We start from the raw sequence: 20,688 nt of genomic DNA on the forward strand, positions 1-20,688 counted from the left end.
AACCTCTTAGTATTTAGGCAATTCTTTAAGACTGATTTGCAAAGACATCACCCTGCACTGGTCAAGAGAATTTCCTTAACCTGGAATTTCCTATACCAATGAAATCCCTACCCCTATTTATTACTTTACTAAAAAGAATGAAAACTAGTTTGAATTTTACCTAGTACAAGGCTACAAAATATTTATTTGTGAGTTACTTTAACAAGTGTAAATTGAAACCTTTGAAAAAATATGAAAATAGTCTACAAAATTGTCTTACCAGCACAGTAAAAAAAAAAAAAACTACCCTATGGGATTATAAGAAAAGACTATAAATTAACACTCTTAACCACTCTATCATTGCTTCTCTTTCTTGGGCCAGACCAGCCATTTCATTAATGCAGGGTATTCCTACAGAGGGAACTTCCTCAATTCTGCACCTGCTCTTCAACCTAATGACTTCTTTCAGACCCTGAAGGGATAAGTGGCTTCACCGTCTCAGAAGCAGGTCTGGGACTTGGGTCTTTCTGTTCTCCTGGCTCTGAAGCCAGTTTTCTATTCTCTAGACCAACACTTCCCCAATCTCTCAGTACGTTTATTACATCACCTTCCAACAGGCCATTTTCAAAGTTGTGGCCTCATTTACTTGTATTTGAGAACTGGCGATTACATGATTGCAAGTGGATTTTCTTAGATCACTCTTGAAGATCCCAAACTAAGTTACTACCACCAAAAAAAAACCCTCCATCCCTGATAGCCAACATTCTGGTAATAAGTCTCTCTAGCATTAATGATACTGGTTCTTGGACAGTGAGCACACTGTTGCGAGGCCAATATTTCAAACCTATCCAGTACTTTAGGATATGTAAAAACTAATTCTGATTGCAAAATCTCTAAGCCTTTGTGAGACATCAAAAGCAGACCTCAGTAACATCTCACAAAAGTCCTTTTTTCCCAATCAGCATTATCAAGTTGAAACTTCTGATGAACACCTATAATCACTTAAGAGTGAACCAAGGACTTATGCCACCGAACAACAAACTATAATATGAGAATGCTCACAATTAGAAATACCACACAAAAGAAATAAGGAACAATCATTTTTACTATATTACATAATTATAAGGAATCACAACAGCAATAACAACTTTCTTATACTACAGTAGCAACAGATTCTCACATCCTTTTGTCTCAAATTTCTCCATCCACATAACGGGAACAATATAGAATTACTAAATAACCTCAACTGCAATTACTATAAAGATTAACTGACTGATGTTTGCAAAGCACTTTTGATACCCTTGTATGACAGCCTCTATGTAAGTACTGATTACTATTGCATTAACGGTCCTGAAACCACATGTCAGATTATTCATGCTCCATGTGCTTCATGGAGAGAAAATGGAAACACTGGGTGTTAGCACAGCAGATGCTTTTGGATCAAATGGCTTGTAATTACTACTTGGATCACTAAATGGAAATAAGAAGCAACATGGCAATCTGGCTGTCACAAGTGGGCCTTCATCTCTATAGCTGCTAGTAAAAAGAAATTCTATTAGCAAGTGAAATGAAGAAAAGACATGTATTCAGGAGAAAAGGAGTTGTTACATAGTTCTTCATTTTCTTTATCAAATATAAGCTGTCATAAAATGCCTTCCCACTTGGGGAGATGCCCAAACACCAGGATTGCTATGGTTTCAACAAAAAGAAAATAGTATTTTTAATGTTTGAAACATATTACTAAGCTGTGGTTAAGATAGAGTTTTTTCATTCATATTTTCCATTTTAGAAACTGACAGGATTTTTTTTCTTTTTCCAGTTCATAGTCAAATGACTAATACGGCAATGCTTCATTCATTCATTGCCACAAAAACTTAGGACACTCCCTACTCCTCTCAACCCACTGCCGGGCCCTGCCCCATGTCTAATTTTCCAGCATAGAAAGCCAAGGACTATGGGGAGTCACAAATTCTGCCATGATGTAGCCAGAGCAGTTGGCTACTTTGTCACTTTCTTTTAACTTAGCTTTTTCTTGTCATCTTTTCAAAAAAAAAAAAAAACAACCTCCTTCCTTCAAATAGCTACATTGGGCTTATTGCTATCAACCAGGGAATACTTAATGATATAAAGAAAAAAAAACTTTCATGTTTAGCTTGCCAGACTTTGTTCTTGTTGGCTTGGCCCTTCTCTCATTTTTTTTCTTTCAAAAATATCCTTAAATTAAAATGGTTTTCATTCCAACCTTAACAAATTTAAGATTGGGGGTGATTCATCTCTGAGACATTACTAAGTGAGTACACTAGTGAGGGTGGCATATATATGTAAAATACACAGGTTGTTACCCTTCCAATACCTAAAATTGATTGCTTTAAGAACTATAATAACAGGGGCGGAGCCAAGATGGCCGCATGAAGGCAGCCTCTTACCGGAGCTCTCTCACAAGGTCTGTCAGATTCCCATAAAAAAGTGAATTTGAGCATTTTTGAGAGAGTCAGAAACCGCGAGCAGTCTGCGTGGGGCAAATTTCCGAGCCGGGAGAGTCTGAAAGGCCAGAGGAACGAACCTGCAGGCGCGGAGAGTGCTCGGTGCGGAGCTGCTCCAGACCAAGGCGGAAGCGGCCGGCCGGGAAATCCACGTGGGAGACGGGCTGGGAGAAAGCTGGGCGCCCGAAACCGGCAGAGATCCCCAGGCCTCCCAACACAGGACGGCAGTCTCTGGGAGCGACGAGAGGCAGCGCAACGCCAACAGCCGCGAAAACACCCAGTTCTGACGCTTGCAAAACCCAGGATCTCGGCCTCTTGAACTTCCGGAAGACTCAATGGCTAGGTAAGCGGCTCTAACCCCTCCCCCCCTCACCCAGAGAATTCCTCGGGAAAAAAAAAAAAAAAAGAGAACTGAAACAGAGGAGAGAGTAGCGGGGCTTCACAGGACAAATACTAGAAGCTCATTAGTCCCAGAGGGGAAGAGTCAGCAGGGGGCCAAGCCAGGAGCCCAGACGTAACCTTGCTCCCCCAGGGGAAGCGCCAGTCATCAGCTCAAACAACAAACGGCTGAGACCATTGCTGAAAAGCAAGTGCTGGAGAGCACCCATAGGGAGTGAGACGCCAGGGAGCCAGACCCCTCCCCCACACCTCAGGAAACTGAAGGTTATAATTTTAGACTCACAACCCCCAGAATAAGAAAGCTGGGACAGAAAGCCCTGAGACTCACAGATAGAAATTCGTTCTAACGCCAGCAAAAGGCAATCCAACATGAAGAAGAACACAAAAAAACCGAGGACAATAGATTCTTTTTATGGAGACAGGCAGGATCAAAATATCGACTTAGAAGAAGATAGCAATGACACGGTAGATACATCAGATACCTCAAAAGCTAATATGATCTGGTCTCCAGCCCAAAAAGCACTGCTGGAAGAGCTAAAAGAGGATTTTAAAAACCAAATTAGGGAGCTAAAAGAAAATATGGAAAAAATGGAAAAAAGGGAGAAAAAATCCACTGATGAAATCAAGTCCCTAAAGAATAAGATTGGCGAAATGGCTATGGAGATTCAGAATCTAGAGAGAGAAAAGGACACCCTGAGAGGTGAAATCAACCAATTGAAAATGGAGGCTCAAAAGCAAAATGTAAACACTAACTCATTTAAAATTAGACTTGAGCAAGTGGAAGCTAATGAATCTATGAGGCATCAAGAAGTAATAAAACAAAATGTAAAGAATGAAAAAATAGAAAAAAATGTGAAATATCTGATTGGCAAAACAACTGACCTGGAAAATAGATCCAGGAGAGACAATTTGAGAGTTATTGGTCTACCGGAAATCCACGATGAAAAAAGGAGCCTTGACAGTATCTTCGAAGAAATTATCAAAGACAACTGCCCAGAGGTCCTAGAACCAGAGGGCAAAATAGTCATTGAAAGAATTCACCGATCACCCCCTGAAAGAGATCCCAAACTGAAAACACCAAGAAATATTATAGCCAAATTTCAGAGCTATAAACTTAAGGAGAAAATACTGCAAGCAGCCAAAAAGAAGCAATTCAAATATCGTGGAACTACAGTCAGGATCACACAGGATCTCTCAGCTTCCACATTAAAAGACAGGAGAAATTGGAATATGATATTCCGAAGGGCAAAGGAGTTGGGACTACAACCAAGGATCAACTACCCAGCAAAACTAAGCATAATTTTCCAGGCAAGGCGATGGACATTCAATGAAATAAGGGAATTCCAGACCTTCCTGATGAAAAGGCCAGAACTCAATGGAAAATTTGATCTCCAAATACAAACCTCAAGAGAGACATAAAAAGGTAACCGGGGGAAAAACCCCACAAACTTCATTAACCAATAAGCTTAGGTTGTTTACATCTTTATGTGGGATTATATCATCTTATGTATGTTTTTTATGTATATATATACATATACATATATAAGTCATTCTTGTGAATGGTACAACTATTGTGACAAATGAAAGGGATATACATAGGTTGTGAATGCCTGTATAAATTAACTGATGTAAAGATATAAAATATAAATAAGAGATATAAAGGGAGGGCTATGAGGGAAGTGGTAAGGAGGTTGTAGAAAAGGGTAAATTACACCAAAGGAAGTGGCAAAAAAACATATTATAGTAGAGGGAAAGAAGGGAGGGAGAAAAGCAGTATTTGAGCTTTACTGTCATCTGATCTAGTTCAAGAAGGGAATAACATACTCTGATAAGTTTAGAAATCTAACTTGTCCTACGGGAAGTGGGAGGGAAAGGGGGGAAAAAGGGAGGGGGGAGGGCAGAAGGAAGAGGAGAAGTAGCAAGTGGGTAACGGTTAGATAAGGGAGGGGAATAAAGAGGGAGGGTTAACTGAGGAAAGCGGCGGTCAAAAGCAAAACTTTGTTGGGGAGGAGAAGGGGAAAGGGAGAAATAAAAGCATAAACAGGGGGAATTAGGATGGAGAAAAAGACACAGATAGAAATCATAACCCTGAACGTGCAGGGGATGAACATTCTCACAAAACAGAAGCAGATAGCAGAATGGATTAAAAACCATAATCCTACAATATGCTGTTTACAAGAAACACATCTGAAACAGGGGGATACACATAGGGTTAAGGTAAAAGGCTGGAGTAAAATATATTGTGCCTCAGCTAAAGTAAAAAAAGCAGGTGTAGCAATCCTAATCTCAGACAAAGCAAAAGTAAAGATAGATCTAATTAGAAGAGATAAGGAAGGACATTATATCCTGCTAAAAGGCACCATAAACAATGAAGCAATATCATTGCTTAACATATATGCACCAAGTGGTAAGGCATACAAATTCTTAGAGGAGAGGTTAAGGGAGTTACAGGAAGAAATAGACAGCAAAACTATAATATTGGGAGACCTCAACCTCCCCCTTTCTGAACTTGATAAATCTAACCTCAAAATAAATAAGAAAAAAGTTAAGGAGGTAAACAGAATTTTAGAAAAGGCACATATGATAGACCTCTGGAGAAAACTGAATGGGGATAAAAAGGAATATACTTTCTTCTCAAAAGTACATGGCACATACTCAAAAATTGACCATGTACTTGGGCATAAAAACCTCACAATCCAGTGCAGAAAAGCAGAAGTAGTCAATGCATCCTTTTCAGATCATGATGCAATAAGAATCATTTTTAATAAAGCACCATGGAAAAATAAGCTAAAAACTAATTGGAAACTAAATAATTTAATTCTAAAGAGTGAGTGGGCCAAAGATCAAATCAGAGAAACAATCAATAATTTCATTCAAGAGAATGACAATAATGAAACAACATACCAAAACTTATGGGATGCAGCAAAAGCTGTTCTTAGGGGAAGTTTTATATCTCTAAATGCCTACATGAATAAAATAGGGAAAGAGGAGATCAATGATCTGGGCATACAGCTGAAAAAGCTAGAAAAAGAGCAAATTGAAAACCCCCAATTAAATACCAAATTAGAAATACTGAAAATCAAAGGAGAGATTAATAAAATTGAAACCAAGAAAACTATTGAATTAATAAATAAAACAAAGAGCTGGTTTTATGAAAAAACCAATAAAATTGACAAACCTTTGGCCAATTTGATTAAAAAAAAGAAAGAAGAAAATCAAATTACCAGTATAAAAAATGAAAAGGGTGAGGTCACCTCTAATGAAGAGGAAATCAAAACAATAATTAGGAATTATTTTGCCCAACTGTATGCCCATAAATTTGACAACCTTAGAGATATGGATGAATATCTACAAAAACATAAACTGCCCAGACTAACAGAGAAGGAAGTGAAATTTCTTAATGACCCCATATCAGAAAAAGAAATTGAGCAGGCCATCAACGAACTCCCTAGGAAAAAATCTCCAGGGCCAGATGGTTTTACATGTGAATTCTATCAAACATTTAAAGAACAACTAATTCCAATACTTTGCAGACTATTTGGGAAAATAGGGGAAGAAGGAGTCCTACCAAATTCTTTTTATGACACAAATATGGTACTAATACCTAAACCAGGTAGAGTTAAAACAGAGAAAGAAAATTATAGACCAATTTCTCTAATGAATATTGATGCAAAAATTTTAAATAAAATATTAGCAAAAAGATTGCAGCAACTCATTACGAGAATAATACACCATGACCAGGTAGGATTTATTCCAGGAATGCAAGGCTGGTTCAATATTAGGAAAACTATTAGCATAATTGATCATATCAACAACAAAACTAGCAAAAACCATATGATCATCTCAATAGACGCAGAAAAAGCCTTTGACAAAGTACAACACCCATTCCTATTAAAAACACTAGAAAGCATAGGAATAAGGGGAACCTTCCTCAAAATTATAAATAGCATCTACCTAAAACCATCAACAAGCATTATTTGTAATGGGGATAAACTAGATGCATTCCCAATAAGATCAGGGGTGAAACAAGGATGTCCATTATCACCCCTATTATTCAATTTGGTTCTAGAAACATTAGCTGTAGCAATAAGAGAAGAAAAAGAAATTGAAGGAATTAGAATAGGAAAAGAAGAAACTAAATTATCACTTTTTGCAGATGATATGATGATTTATCTAGAGAATCCTAGAGAATCAAGTAAAAAACTACTTGAAATAATAAACAACTTTAGCAAAGTTGCAGGATATAAAATAAACCCACATAAATCCTCAGCATTCCTATACATTACTGACAAAGCCCAACAGCAAGAGATAGAAAGAGAAATTCCATTCAAAGTTACTGAAGGCACTATAAAATATTTGGGAGTCTATTTGCCAAGACAAACCCAGGGCCTATATGAACATAACTATGAAACACTTTTCACGCGAATAAAATCAGATCTAAATAAATGGAGAAATATCAGTTGCTCATGGTTAGGCCGAGCTAATATAATAAAAATGACAATTCTACCTAAATTAATCTATCTATTCAGTGCCATACCAATCGAACTACCAAAATTTTTTTTTACTGAGCTGGACAAAATAATAACAAAATTCATTTGGAAAAACAAGAGGTCTAGAGTATCTAGGATATTAATGAAAAGACATGCTAGGGATGGTGGTTTAGCCACACCAGATATTAAACTGTACTACACAGCAGCAGTCATCAAAACTGCCTGGTACTGGTTAAGAAACAGGGGTGTGGATCAGTGGTATAGGATAGGTACACAAGTAGGTGAAATCAACAAGTTTAGCAATCTACTCTTTGATAAACCCAAAGAAGCCAGTTTCTGGGCTAATAATTCACTATTTCACAAAAACTGTTGGGAAAATTGGAAAATGGTAGGGCAAAAACTGGGCATAGACCAATATCTTACACCATATACCAAAATAAAGTCAAAATGGGTTCATGATTTAGGAGTAAAAGTTGATACTCTAAGTAATTTGGGAAAGCAAGGAATAGTTTACTTATCAGATTTGTGGAAAAGTAAAGAATTCATGACCCAACAAGAGATAGAGAGCATTACAAAATGCAAAGTGGATAATTTTGATTATGTCAAATTGAAATGTTTTTGTACAAAAAAAGCCAATGCAACAAGAATTAGGAGGGAAGCAGAAAATTGGGAGAAAATCTTTGCAACTAGTATCTCTGATAAAGGCCTCATTTCTAAAATATACAGGGAGCTAAGCCAAATATATAGGAATACAAGCCATTCCCCAATTGAGAAATGGTCAAAGGATATGAACAGGCAGTTTTCAGAGGAAGAAATTAAAGCTATCTACAGGCATATGGAAAAATGCTCTGGATCGCTGCTGATTAGAGAAATGCAAATCAAAACAACTCTTAGATACCACATCTCTCCTGTCAGATTGGCTAAAATAACAAATCAGGAGAATGATAAATGCTGGAAAGGATGTGGGGAAATTGGAACATTGTTGCATTGCTGGTGGAGTTGTGAGCTGATCCAGCCATTTTGGAGGGCGGTGTGGAACTATGCCCAAAGGGCTATAGAAATGTTCATACCCTTTGACCCAGTAATACCACTTCTAGGGTTGTATCCCAAAGAAATCACGCAAGCGGGAAAAGGACCCATATGTACAAGAATATTTATAGCAGCTCTCTTTGTGGTAGCCAAGAATTGGAAAGCAAAGGGATGCCCATCAATTGGGGAATGGCTGAACAAGCTGTGGTATATGAAGGTGATGGAATACTATTGTGCCATAAGAAATGGGGATGATGCAGACTTCATAACAACCTGGAAAAACCTACACGACATAATGCTGAGTGAGCGGAGCAGAGCCAGGAGAACGTTGTGCACAGCCACAGATATGTGGATTCCGTGAGGACCAACCCTGACATACTGCGCTTCTCTCAGCAACCTAAGGGGCAAGGACAACTCCAGGGGACTCACGATGGAGAATGCTATCTTCATTCAGAGAAAGAACTGCGAAGTTTGAATACAGACTGAGGCACACTACTACATGCTCGCCTTTTCTGCTTCTCTTTTGTTTTTGGTTTTGGGTTTTTTTTTTTTGTTTTTTTTTTTGGTTCTGTTTCTTCTTTCTCATGATTCATTCCATTGGTCAAAGTTCTTCTCCACAACTTGACTAGAGCATAAATTAATTCAATGCGAAGTTATACATGACAGTTATATGAGACTTCATGCCGTCTTGGGGAGGGAGGGGGGAGGGAGGGGAGAAAAACTGGAACTCAAAACTATGTAGAACCGTGTGTGGTAAACTAAAAATAAATAAAAAAAAAAAATGACACGAAAGAAAAAAAAAAAAAAAAGAACTATAATAACATACATGAAAATGAGACAATCTACATCTATAATCACAGAATTTCAGTTGAGAAAGGACCTCAATGTCTATTTCATTCAACCATAAATAAAAGGAATCCTGACTATAACAACCAGACTAGTAGCCATCCTGCATCTGCCTGAAGTCTTCCAATGAGAAGGAACCCAACACTGCCCAAGGCAATGCATTCCACTTTTGGACAACCTCAGAATTGTTGTAAGAATCAGATTCTAATGCATTTATTCTAAATGCATTTATTAACTACCATGTGTCAGGCACTATGTTAGGAATTGGGGATACAATGTCTCTAACTTCAAGTTACCTATAGTTTATTGGAGGAAAATGGAAAAGACACAGATAAGTAAATGCAAGGGTCTCATGTAGAAGAAGGTGGATCCTGAAGTGAACCTTGAAAAGAGATGTGAACTCTGAGAGGCAGAAGAGCACTATGGAAACCTCGACCCCTATGTAAATGTCAGTAATTATTATGTACAAAACTGAATTGGTCATCTCTTTTTTAATAGCACCACGCAATCACCAAGTCTCAACATCTCAGTCATTTTTACTCTTCTTGCTCTTCCATCTTGCACATCTAATCAGTTTTCAAGTCAAGTCAATTTTACCTCCTTAATTCTCTCTCACTTCTGTTCTCTGATACCATAACTCACGGTAAGGGGAATCCTAGAAGATCTATCTCTGGACAATATTCAGCAAAGAAAGGTGGACTAGAGACAGAAAAGAGTGAAAAGATACATTTACTGATTGGATTTGTGGAGAAGGGTCACTCTATGTTTTCTTCTCTTTTAGACAGATCAGAGGTAAGATGGATACCACCAAGAATATGAACAGTCATAGTCACTCCATTTCCTGATCCATCTCACCCTCTCACATCCTTCTTTTTCCTGTTATCCAATCTCAGAAGTGTGGGTGGGAGACTGTGGAGGATGCAGATTTACCTAAATGATTCTGAAGTAGCAGGCAAAGGAGCAAATGACTTCTTCAACAGCAAACTGAAGAACAGGCACAGCATGTTAAGCAGATAGAAGGAGATTATCTGTGGCACTCAGGGTCATAGGAGTAGCCAGCAGTCTGTCTTTTTCAAGAAAGGAGGGGAAAAACTCCTGCCCCTAAATCTTTCTTCCACTGGCTTACCCTAGTACCTAAATTTCTATCATTCCCAAAAGGCTTTTCAAAATTCTCAGTATTTTCAATATTTCTACTTCAATACTCTTTTACTAAGACATGCTTTTATTTCTTAATCACTTTTTGCAATTAGCCAGAATTTTTTTCTCTCCCTACCTCCTCCACCCTGCCATGTGCTTAAAAGCTGCTATCAGCTATTAGCATTTTAATTTGTAATAATTATAATAATAATAGTAATAATAGCTAACATTTATATGGCACTTACTATGTGCCAGGCACTGTGCTAAGTGCTTTACAATATTATGTCATTTGATGCTCACAACAACCCTGTGAGCTCGGTGCTAATTGTTCAGTTGTTCAGTTGTGTCTGACTCTGTGACCTCATCTGGAGTTTTCTTGGCAAAGATACTGGAATGGTTTGCCATTTTCTTCTCCGGTTCATTTTGCAGATGAGGACACTGAGGCAAAAAGGGTTAACTGACTTGCCCAGGGTCACACAGCTAATAAGTGTCACTCAAGTGAAACTGTTCTGTCCAAAATTAACAGTTTCTTCAATACCAAATTTAATGGTCTTTTCTTAGTCGTCCCTCATCCTTCTCAACCTCTATACAACATTTTGCCCTCTCTTCCTGATCACCCTCTCTTCCTGGATACTCTCTCCTTTATCGGTTTTTGAGATAGTACTCCTTCCTCTAGTCATGGTTCTCCTACCTGTGCTCAATGTCATTGGTTGGAATCTTCATCTATATCATACCCCAACTGTGGAAGGAGCCCTACGGGAGTAGTAATCACCTCTCTCCAGATGACTTGCAGATCTCAAAATCTAATCCTTATCTTTCCGGTGGTCTAGTTTCACGTCACCAATTGTTTACTGGACATTACAAGCTATGTCCTCCAAGCATCTCAAACTCCATCTGCCCAAAAGAGAATTCTCTTTCTCCCAAATCCATTTTTCTACTAAACTTATGGTTTGCTTTGGAGGGCACCACCATCCTTCCAGTTACTCAGTCTTACAACCTTGAAGCCATCCCTGGCTCATTCTATCTTAGCCAATTAATTGCCAAATCTTGTCAATTCTACCTCCACAATATCTTCTGCATGTATCTCCTTCTCTTTACTTCTTATCTGCCTTCTTATTTGAGGCTCTCATCACTCCCCACCTTAGATTATTGTAAGAGCTTCCTAAAATGGTCTCTTCATCTCAAGTGTTTTCTGTCTCCTAACTATGCTCAATATAACTGCTTCTTTAAGCAAAAGTCTAATCATTCCCCTGCTCGATATACTCCAGTGATTCCCTATTACTTCTAGGAGCCAATGATAACTCCTCTGTTTGACATTTAAAACCCTTCATAGCCTAACTCCCATCTACTTTTCCAGCCTTATTACACCCCTTCACACATTCCACAGTACAGCTTAACTGACCTCATAACTGTTCTTCACCTAGGGCACTCCATATCCAATCTCTGTGACCTATCATACAGGCTATCGTCTATGTCTAGAATGTCCTCCCTACTCACCTTTATCTCTTAGAACCTAGTTTCCCTCAAATTTCCTTTTAAGAGGCCTTTCTTGAACTCCCTCCCCAACCCCTAGCTGCTAGTACTTCCCCCTAAAATTATCTTGTATTTATTTTATATTTAATTAAATAGGTACATATTATCTCCCCTGACACAATGTAAGTTCCTTAAGAGAAGTGACAGTTCTTCTTTTTTTAAATCCCCAGCAGATAATATGATGGCTGGCACACAGTAGGAGCTTAATGAATATTTGTAGATTGATGGATTTATGGATTCCAGCTCTAGAACCTTGGAGAAAAAGCTTACTATTTATCATCTGGTCTGTTCAATTGGGTGCTAATGATGAAGAGAGTAAAGAGCTTGGATCATGGGTCTTTAAGTTGAAATGGAGTAATGTAGTATTTAATAAATTTCTATTACAATGATATGTTTACCCTAAGGAGTTAAACCATTTTCAGAGGTACCTAATTTGTTCCAAGTGTAATTTATTAATTTAAAAGGAACTGCCCCCCCTCAATTTAATGGAACCATGCAGCCATTTCTAATAAACATTCTTTCTAAACCTTCCAGATTTTCAATTTCATTGGTCACCAGACTCACATTCAAAGCCTACCCCTTGGTAAGAACTGCCAGATTTTATAATACACTTGAAAAATCATCTTCAATAACTTCGGGCCACCTCCACACCGGAAGGAGGCACAGGAAGAGTTCTTTAGTCCAATAATTCAACAATATTTTTTCCACAAATTTAAAAGAATTATAAAAAAACAGCTGGCATCTATAGCCAAGTTTACCTCACTGGAATTATTGGAGCTCTGAGGCAGCTGAGTTCCGGGAAATCCATGATTGCCACTTGAATCAAAAATCTAAATGAGATAAATACATTCAAAAAGAAAGAGAAAAGGGGAAGACGAAAGAGAGATCAATGAAAGGGCTGCGTCACATGAATTTGACAGCTAATTATTTTCAGTATAAAAAAACCTGAAGGTCAACAGCTCTACATAAACATTTATCCCACAAACTTTACTATTTATTACTTCAATACATTTAAAATTAATTTTTAAAAAGCAATTATCATTAATACCTATTCTATTCCTCCCCACACATTTGCATCTTTTGCTTTTCTTATCATATTCCATTCATGTTATTTTGAAAATAGTTGTTCTTGCTATTAACAAGAAATGCAGCTTCTGAAGATATTATTTCTAGTTCACCTTTCAGTTGCTGCTCTGTAATCAGACTTGCATCTATTTGAAAACATAGATGGTTAATTTGGTAGAAAAGAAATCTTTTAAAAATCTAATTTATTAATTAATTCTACTTGTTGACATGCACACTGAAGCCATAAGAATAGCTCCATATACTAGAGGAATGACCATCTCAATAGAAAACACTTTTTTCCATCAATATACTTTAAGCTGGGCATATGTAGTAGGTATTTCATGCATGTAGATTAAACCCCTGACAACATCCACCAGTCAAGCAGTCAATGAACATTTACTGTCTACTACTTACTAAATGCTAGAGATACAAAAGTGGGGGGCAGTCCTTGCCTTCAAGAAGCTTACAATCTAATGGAGGAGAGACAACAAGCAAATACGTTCAAACAAGCTCTATTCAGAATGAAATGGAAATAATTAAAAAGAAGGCACTAGAATCAATAGGGGTTGGAAAAGGCTTCTGGTAGAAGAAAGTATTTTAGTGGCTAGTAGGTGAAGATGGGGAGGGAAAGCATTCCCAGAGAGTGGAATGAGGAAGTTGTTGAAGGGCTTTGAATGCCAAACAGAGGATTTTGTATTTGATCCTGGAAATGAAAGGGAACCACTGAAGTTTAGTAAAGTTTAGCTAACATTAATAAGCACATTAAAGAAAAACTGGTGGTCACTTGATAAATTAATTTTCCTTTTATAATTGTTGATAGATATCAATAATTGTATTAATCACAATGTTTACATTTAATAGATCTTGCATTTAACGATAAAGGAATAAGTTTGGCTAACACTTTGATGTTCTACGATAGATGAATTAATATCTATCTCAAATATGCAAATAAGTATTTTTCATAATGGAAACATAAATAGAAACTTAAAGATATTTTTAAACTGTTCTTCCCTATTCTCTGTGTGTGTGTGTATATATACATACATACATATATACATATATGGTTATGTTTTAAATCCCAAGTACAGAGATTTGGTGGAGTTTTTTTAAATCAATTTACTATAATATTCCCCCTTAAAGTATTTCAGACTCTTACTCCTTAGTATTCAAGTTAGTCATGAGTATTAAAGCCTGACATCCATTTACCCAAGAAAAGTTTCAGGGAGATAATTAAAAAGTAGTTGAATAAAGTTCTATAGAATTTTTTCCTTCTATAAATAATAAACATGTATAACAGTAATGCAACAAAATTAATAACTGCTTTTTGCAAATACATAAAACAAAAACATCTACTGAAATTTGCTACAAGCAAGTAGTTTCCAATTCAATTATAGTACCAGAATATCATATATGAGCACATTTATGTTTCATAGGGCCTGTTTTCTGTGGAAAGGTCGGAGCTCTAAGTCTGTCACATGAGTTATTCATATGAAATTTATGATCATGCTGTTTTCTTAAGTGGACCTGTTACTTCACCGATGTAAGGAGCTCTTGGTAAAGAAATTCCTTTTCTAGTACACGTTGGTAACTTCCCTGAAACTTAATCATAGAGAATTGTTTGGGGCCCAGAGAGTAAAATGCTTTATTTTGAGTAAAAAAGCCAATATGAGTCAAAGCTAGGACATGATCATCTCACTTTACTATGAAACCAGCTGTCTGTTCACAACTCCATGTTATCTCTTAGTCTCGTGTCAATTAAAGAGAGCATTATCAGTAAGTATGGCCAAGCAGTGAGAACATTTTTAAAACAATTTATTGCACAGGATCTTATTTTTTGTGTTAAGTACTCACATTACTTTTATTTATTAAAAAAATCCTATTGCCTCGACTCAGAACAAGGTTACATATCAAGGTAAACAGGAGTGTGAACATGGCTTAAAATTTGCTCCTAATCCTTTTAAAAAGGAAAACTGGTAGGAGAAAAGGAACAGAAATGGCAATGAAAAATATGGGAATTTCCCCCTAATTTTACTTATATGCATGTTAATATGTTTTAATTGCAACCAAATGTCAAAAGCAATTTAAAAGGAACCAAGCAAATTTTTTGATGTGTATACCTTAGTGGGAAAAATTCACATACATATTTGATACTTTCATATTATATTATAATCTAATTCTTAATTAATAATGAAAATCATTAATGAGTTAAGTGCCAAAGGTTTTCTGTAATTCTAAAAGAAAGCCCAACAAACCCGGAGTCCTCACTGAGTAAAAATTAATTATACTTATTTTACTATTACTCTTCAGACATTAGGACATTTACCTGAGTTATGGATGGCCTTTTGTCTTTCCCTTTTCTTGCCAAAGTGTCCAATCCTTTCAGTGATGAAAACAATCCCTTCTTACTTTGACCTTGCTGTGTCAATGACAATGTTCGCTTCCGGAGAGCAGATTCATCTCTGGAGCATATCTAATTTAAAACATATTTCTTTTTAAAGACATTACTCTGGAACTATTTGTTTGACAGAAAGAAGGAACTGTTTATCAAGCAGGTGTACTTTCTTTTTTTCATGAATACTGATTTTCTGGTCAACATGTCAAAATCACAGTTTTATTTCATATCTTGACAACATACAAGAAGAAACAAGCCAGCTGAGACATTAGAAAGACTCCATAGCAAGCACCAAGATTAAGAAAACAACTCAATGGTTCCCAAACTAGACTTATGCAAAGTAGTGTCTATGCAAATGCAAGTGATCTCAGAAAACCCAGAGAAGCTTTCAGCAGTCCCAGGAAAAACACTCTTCACTTGGTCATGAAATTATTTATACAACCATTGCCAACTCCCAGGGATTACATCTTCCTGCTACTATGAAGTAAGAAGAGGCTAGAACAAGGAAGGAAACAAAACATCTCTGTATGACTAACGAGTCCTTCACTATTCAAAAGACTCTAGGTGAAAGCAGCAAAGAACAAATACATTAAGAACATAACCTCTGTCTTCAAACATTTGAGGAGATTTCAGAGAAATGTGGGAAGACATGAACTAATGCACAGTGAAGTGAGCAGAACCAGAAGAACAATTTACACTGTGAGAGTCTAAAAACAATTTTGAATGACTTAAGAACTCTGATCAAAGGAATGAGCAATGATGATTCCGCGAACCAATCATGAAGAATGCTTCCTATCTCCTGACTGAGAGGTGATGGACTGAAGATGCAAAATAAGTCATGTATGGAAATGTATATTTGTTACAGAGTTGTTTTCTTTTTTAGCTTTTTTTTTTCAGTGGAGGTGGAAGCGAAATGGAGAAAAGCATAAATGGGGAAAAAATAAAATTTAATTTTAAAAAGGTTTGAAGGATCTTCCTGTAGAATACAGATTGTATCTATCCTAACTAGTTCCCAACAAGAAAACTAGGGCCAAAGGATGGAAACTACAAGGAAGATGATTTTTGTTCAGTATAGGCAAGAGCTTTCTATCAATTAAAGCTTCCCAAAAATAAAATAGACTGCACTGGGAAGTAGTGAGTTCCCTGACATCTGAGGTCAATAGGATCCAATTCAATTTAATAAGTAGTTGTTAAATATTTTCTGTGTGCCAGGCACCATACCAAGTAGTGGGAATATAAGGGGAAAACCAAAGCAGTATCTGCTCTCAAGGAGCTTACATTCTATTGGGAAGAAACAAAACGTGGAACAGAAAATTAGATGCAAGATATATACAAAGTAATACCCATTGGAGGGCATTAGCAACTGAGGGAATCAAGAAAGGCTTCCAATGGGAGGAGGTATTTGAGCTAAGCTTTGAAGGATTAAAAGAGTATCATAGGTACTAAGGTGTAAGGCACATTTTCAAGGCCATCTAATCTACCCCTTCTACTACCCCCAGGCCATAGGGATTGGCAGATTCCACAGCTGGGTCTTCTGGATGATCATTTATCAAGAATCCATCAATTCTTGATTCTTGGGACTAAAGTACTTCAGTTGTCCCTTCTGCCTCTGGACTACAACTACTTAACACCTCTTTTTGGGACGTACCAGTGCATGGAAGGAAGAAACTGATAAGATGCCCAATCTGCCCAAGGCCAGTTTAGAAGGACGACTTGCGGCAGCGAGGAGACTCTTGGGATTTGGTAACTCTCCACCTTGTAGACTGGCCAAATAGCAGCGCATCCTGAAGAGATCCATGTGAAATTTTTCTAGATTCTGCTCCCACTGCTGGATCTATTTAAGCAACAACAACAACAAAAAGACAATTAAAACAAAAAAGTCTTCATGGGTCAGATTGAAAATTTGATCTCTTTCATGAACTGAGGAAAAATTAGTTTCAGCTGGAAATGCATGGTTCAAATTAGCTTTCCCTGTTTGTCCTACCTTTAACCCCTCCTGCTGAAATGCATTTGGTCATACAGTTCTGCAATTTATCAAAGACAGCTGAAAATAAAACAAAGCTGGTGGTCTGACTTAAACACAGTGACCTGTCTAAAGCAATACCACCTTTGGAGATTTCCACCATTCTAAAATAATTCTAACTTGAAAACAGTTCTTAGAATTTACGGTTTTTAAGCCAATTGCCTTGTGTCATTTCATTTCCTTTCACACTGCAACCCTTTGATTCCAAACTGTACTTACTTGACTGCAAAGAAGCAGATGCACAACTAAATGAAAGCAAGATTTCTAACTTTACAATCCTTTTCATTCTGGAGAAATGATGCAAATCAACAAAAAGCAAATGGGTTTCAGGAACGAGGATAATTAGGGGTTTTACTCCTATTATTAGTACGTTCTCTGCATAAGCGCCATCTGTACATCTGAATAAAATTATAAGCATATACACTTCTTTGCCTACCAGAGTATCATGTGTGCTTCTGCAAGCTTGACGTCACGAGTGAAAAAAGAAAAACAGTCCAAACTCTCTCTGTGTCTCTCCTTTCTTGTAGCCACCTCAAACTGCTTTCTATTGCAAGGATTAAACTCTTTTACAGATACAGTAGCTAAAGAAAGAAGACAACAACAACTTGCTAAAATACAGATTTAATAGCAGGGTAGGAAATGAAAACTCAAATACTATTAAGGACAACTCGCAGGCACATGGACCAGAAGTCTTCAGTAAATGTGTATCATTTGACTCAAGGCAAGAAGCTTGTCACTTAATTATCAATAATTACAATTCAAAGAACTTGCTGTGTCCTTCTTTGTGGGCTGCCAGATTCTGTGCTCTATTTAGCTGCTTTATGATTTACTTTAGTACAATACACTGAACACTGCATTCCCAGTTAGCCTTTCCTCAAAGAAATTATCTTGCAGGACAGAGACAGCATTACGGCAACTCGAGAAACAGAGGGGACAAGCTGAAGTTGTTAGATGGAAGGAGGGAGAGTTTGTCCAGAGCCCCTAAAGGCAAACTTGCTAGACAAGTGAACAAATCCACTTAGACAGTAAACACATATCTAATATTTTTAACATCTGCCAAATACTTAGTTTTTGCCATTATGATTTTTTGTTTTGAGAAAATTTCACTGAGATTAAGTGACATGAGAAGAGACAAACAAAACACATTTATGAACAAGAGACAATATAATATTTTGTCCTTCTTCCCTCCCTACTTTAAATTTTATCTCCTACAATTCATTTTCCCCAATCTATTCATGTAAAATTAATTCTTGGGCATTTATACTAACAAGTAATATTTTGCAGACTGAATATATGCAAGAAACTATTCCCAGAGTGACTTTGTACATCTTTGTAATTTACATGCTTTCTTCACACTTAAAATTTTATATTTCAATTCTCCATTAGTCTAGAAGTTCTAGAAGAGTTCAAATTCTAAAATAATGTCCATTTATAATAAATTGCTTTTTAATGGCCAATCATTCAATGATTTGAGAAGGGGCACAGAAAAGACCAGAGTAAGGGAAACAAGCCCCTCATTGGAGTCTAGGACTGGAACTATGGAGCCCACCTCAAATAATTCTGAAGTGCTAATATATACAACACTACATTCAATAGTAATATTATCTGGCAGTGAATCTAGCAAGGAATTCTGGAGATTGTCCTGTATTATTGAAAACAAACGCCTGGAATCAATTGTCCTGAACCAATACCAGCTGTTTTATTTTTTTTTATCTAAACAATGGTAATGAGTCTATGTCTTTATGTTTTAAAGACTAAGATTGGAAATTTTTGGTATTACGTAAAAGTGAAATCTCAACTTTTAAGTAGATTGAGCATAAAAACACTGAAGAAGTTTATTCTATGAAGATGATTAACATTGTTTTCTCTGCAAGAAAGTGATCAATACAGTGGAAGACCAAGAAAAGAATCTCAACTGCAGGAGTGTATACAATCCAAATGTATCATTAATTTAGACATAGCTATAAAATGAAATAACCTCATAAAGATTGAAATAGCCAAAGTAAGGGAGAGGGAAAATATTAGTCTGCCACTAAAAATCCTAACTAAATAAAACAAGAAGTGACAAACATATTCCCACCAGACAAAATTTCTTAGGAAAATATCTTCTACCAATTAGTCATTTTACCAAAGGGTTTGGTCATTTGTCCATTACCACGTCTATCCTATTTGGTCATAATCTTTTCCCTGCGGATGGGATAACTTATCCAATGTTTTCCAAACACCAAAACCTACACAAAGAGTCAGCCTGCGACTAGAGTACAACCAAAAGTTCAGAGAATATGTTTGGGCATCATCTAGAAATGCGTAAAAGTAGTTCCAAGTCCCTCATATAGGTGTATCTTCACTAAGAAAATTCAAAGAATAAAAATCTCTCAGACCATATCTAGAGTATTTTGTGTCCAATTCTGGGTACCACATTGTAAGGAGGACATTGATACTCTGCAAAGTATCCAGAGAAAGAGAATAGCCTCAAATCCATTCCACATACAAACAGACTGAAGTGAATGATGTGAATGATATATAATCTGAAGAAAAGACTTTGGGAGAGCCATGACAGTCCTCTTTATGTACATAAAGGAAAACAGCACAGAAAGAGGATGAGGTTGGTTCTGTTTGGCACCAAACGACAGAAATAGGATCAATGGGTAGAAGTTCCAAAGAGGAAAATTTAGGCCAAATACATGGAAAATCTTCCAGAGAATTAGAGCAATCCAAAAGTGGAATGTTTCATCTTGGGAAGGAATGGGTTTTCCTTCATTGGAGGTCTTCAGGCAGCTAAATGACCACTTTTCAGGTATGTTGGAGAAGGCATTATGCAGGTTTGTATTGGATTAGATGGTCCTTCTGAATCTGAGAGCTTTGATTCTATCACAGCGATCATCACTAATCATATAACAAGGGCCTTACATGCATTTAAGTGCTGACTGTACGTAAGGGGATTCAAAAACAAAAAAGTGAAATGATCTCTTCTCTCAAAGAGCTTAAATTTTATAAAGGAAGACAACATGTGCATATGTAAGTATACAGAGAATAAATGAAAAATAATTACAAAGTAATTAAATATAACATGGATGTAATTAGTGAAGGAAAACATTAACACTGGGGTGATAAAGAAAGGCATCATACAGAAAGAGATGCCTAGACTGCATCTGGAAGAAAGTGAGAGATTCCACATGAGCTGGAGGTAAAGAGACAATGTACTCCAGGCCTGGGGTGGGGGGACAGCTGGTGAAAACACATAAAACTGCAAGCAGTGTTATAACTGAGGAAATAGAGAGAAGACCAGTTTGTCTGACTATGGAGTACCAG

General features: G+C 36.9%; 1 protein-coding gene across 1 annotated transcript in view; it reads right to left on the reverse strand.

The window, feature by feature from the left end:
* TIAM2 (TIAM Rac1 associated GEF 2) overlaps window positions 1-20,688 on the reverse strand; it is a 167,885-nt gene that overhangs the window by 114,374 nt on the left and 32,823 nt on the right. The window contains exons 6-8 of the mRNA XM_036766922.1: window positions 17,002-17,187; window positions 15,285-15,431; window positions 12,655-12,726 (exon numbers count right to left, since the gene is read on the reverse strand). Coding sequence (XP_036622817.1) covers window positions 12,655-12,726; window positions 15,285-15,431; window positions 17,002-17,187 — 405 coding nt within the window. The remainder of the gene's footprint in view (window positions 1-12,654; window positions 12,727-15,284; window positions 15,432-17,001; window positions 17,188-20,688) is intronic.

This window comes from Trichosurus vulpecula, chromosome 7, assembly GCF_011100635.1.
Source record: "Trichosurus vulpecula isolate mTriVul1 chromosome 7, mTriVul1.pri, whole genome shotgun sequence".
Lineage (NCBI taxonomy): Eukaryota > Metazoa > Chordata > Mammalia > Diprotodontia > Phalangeridae > Trichosurus > Trichosurus vulpecula.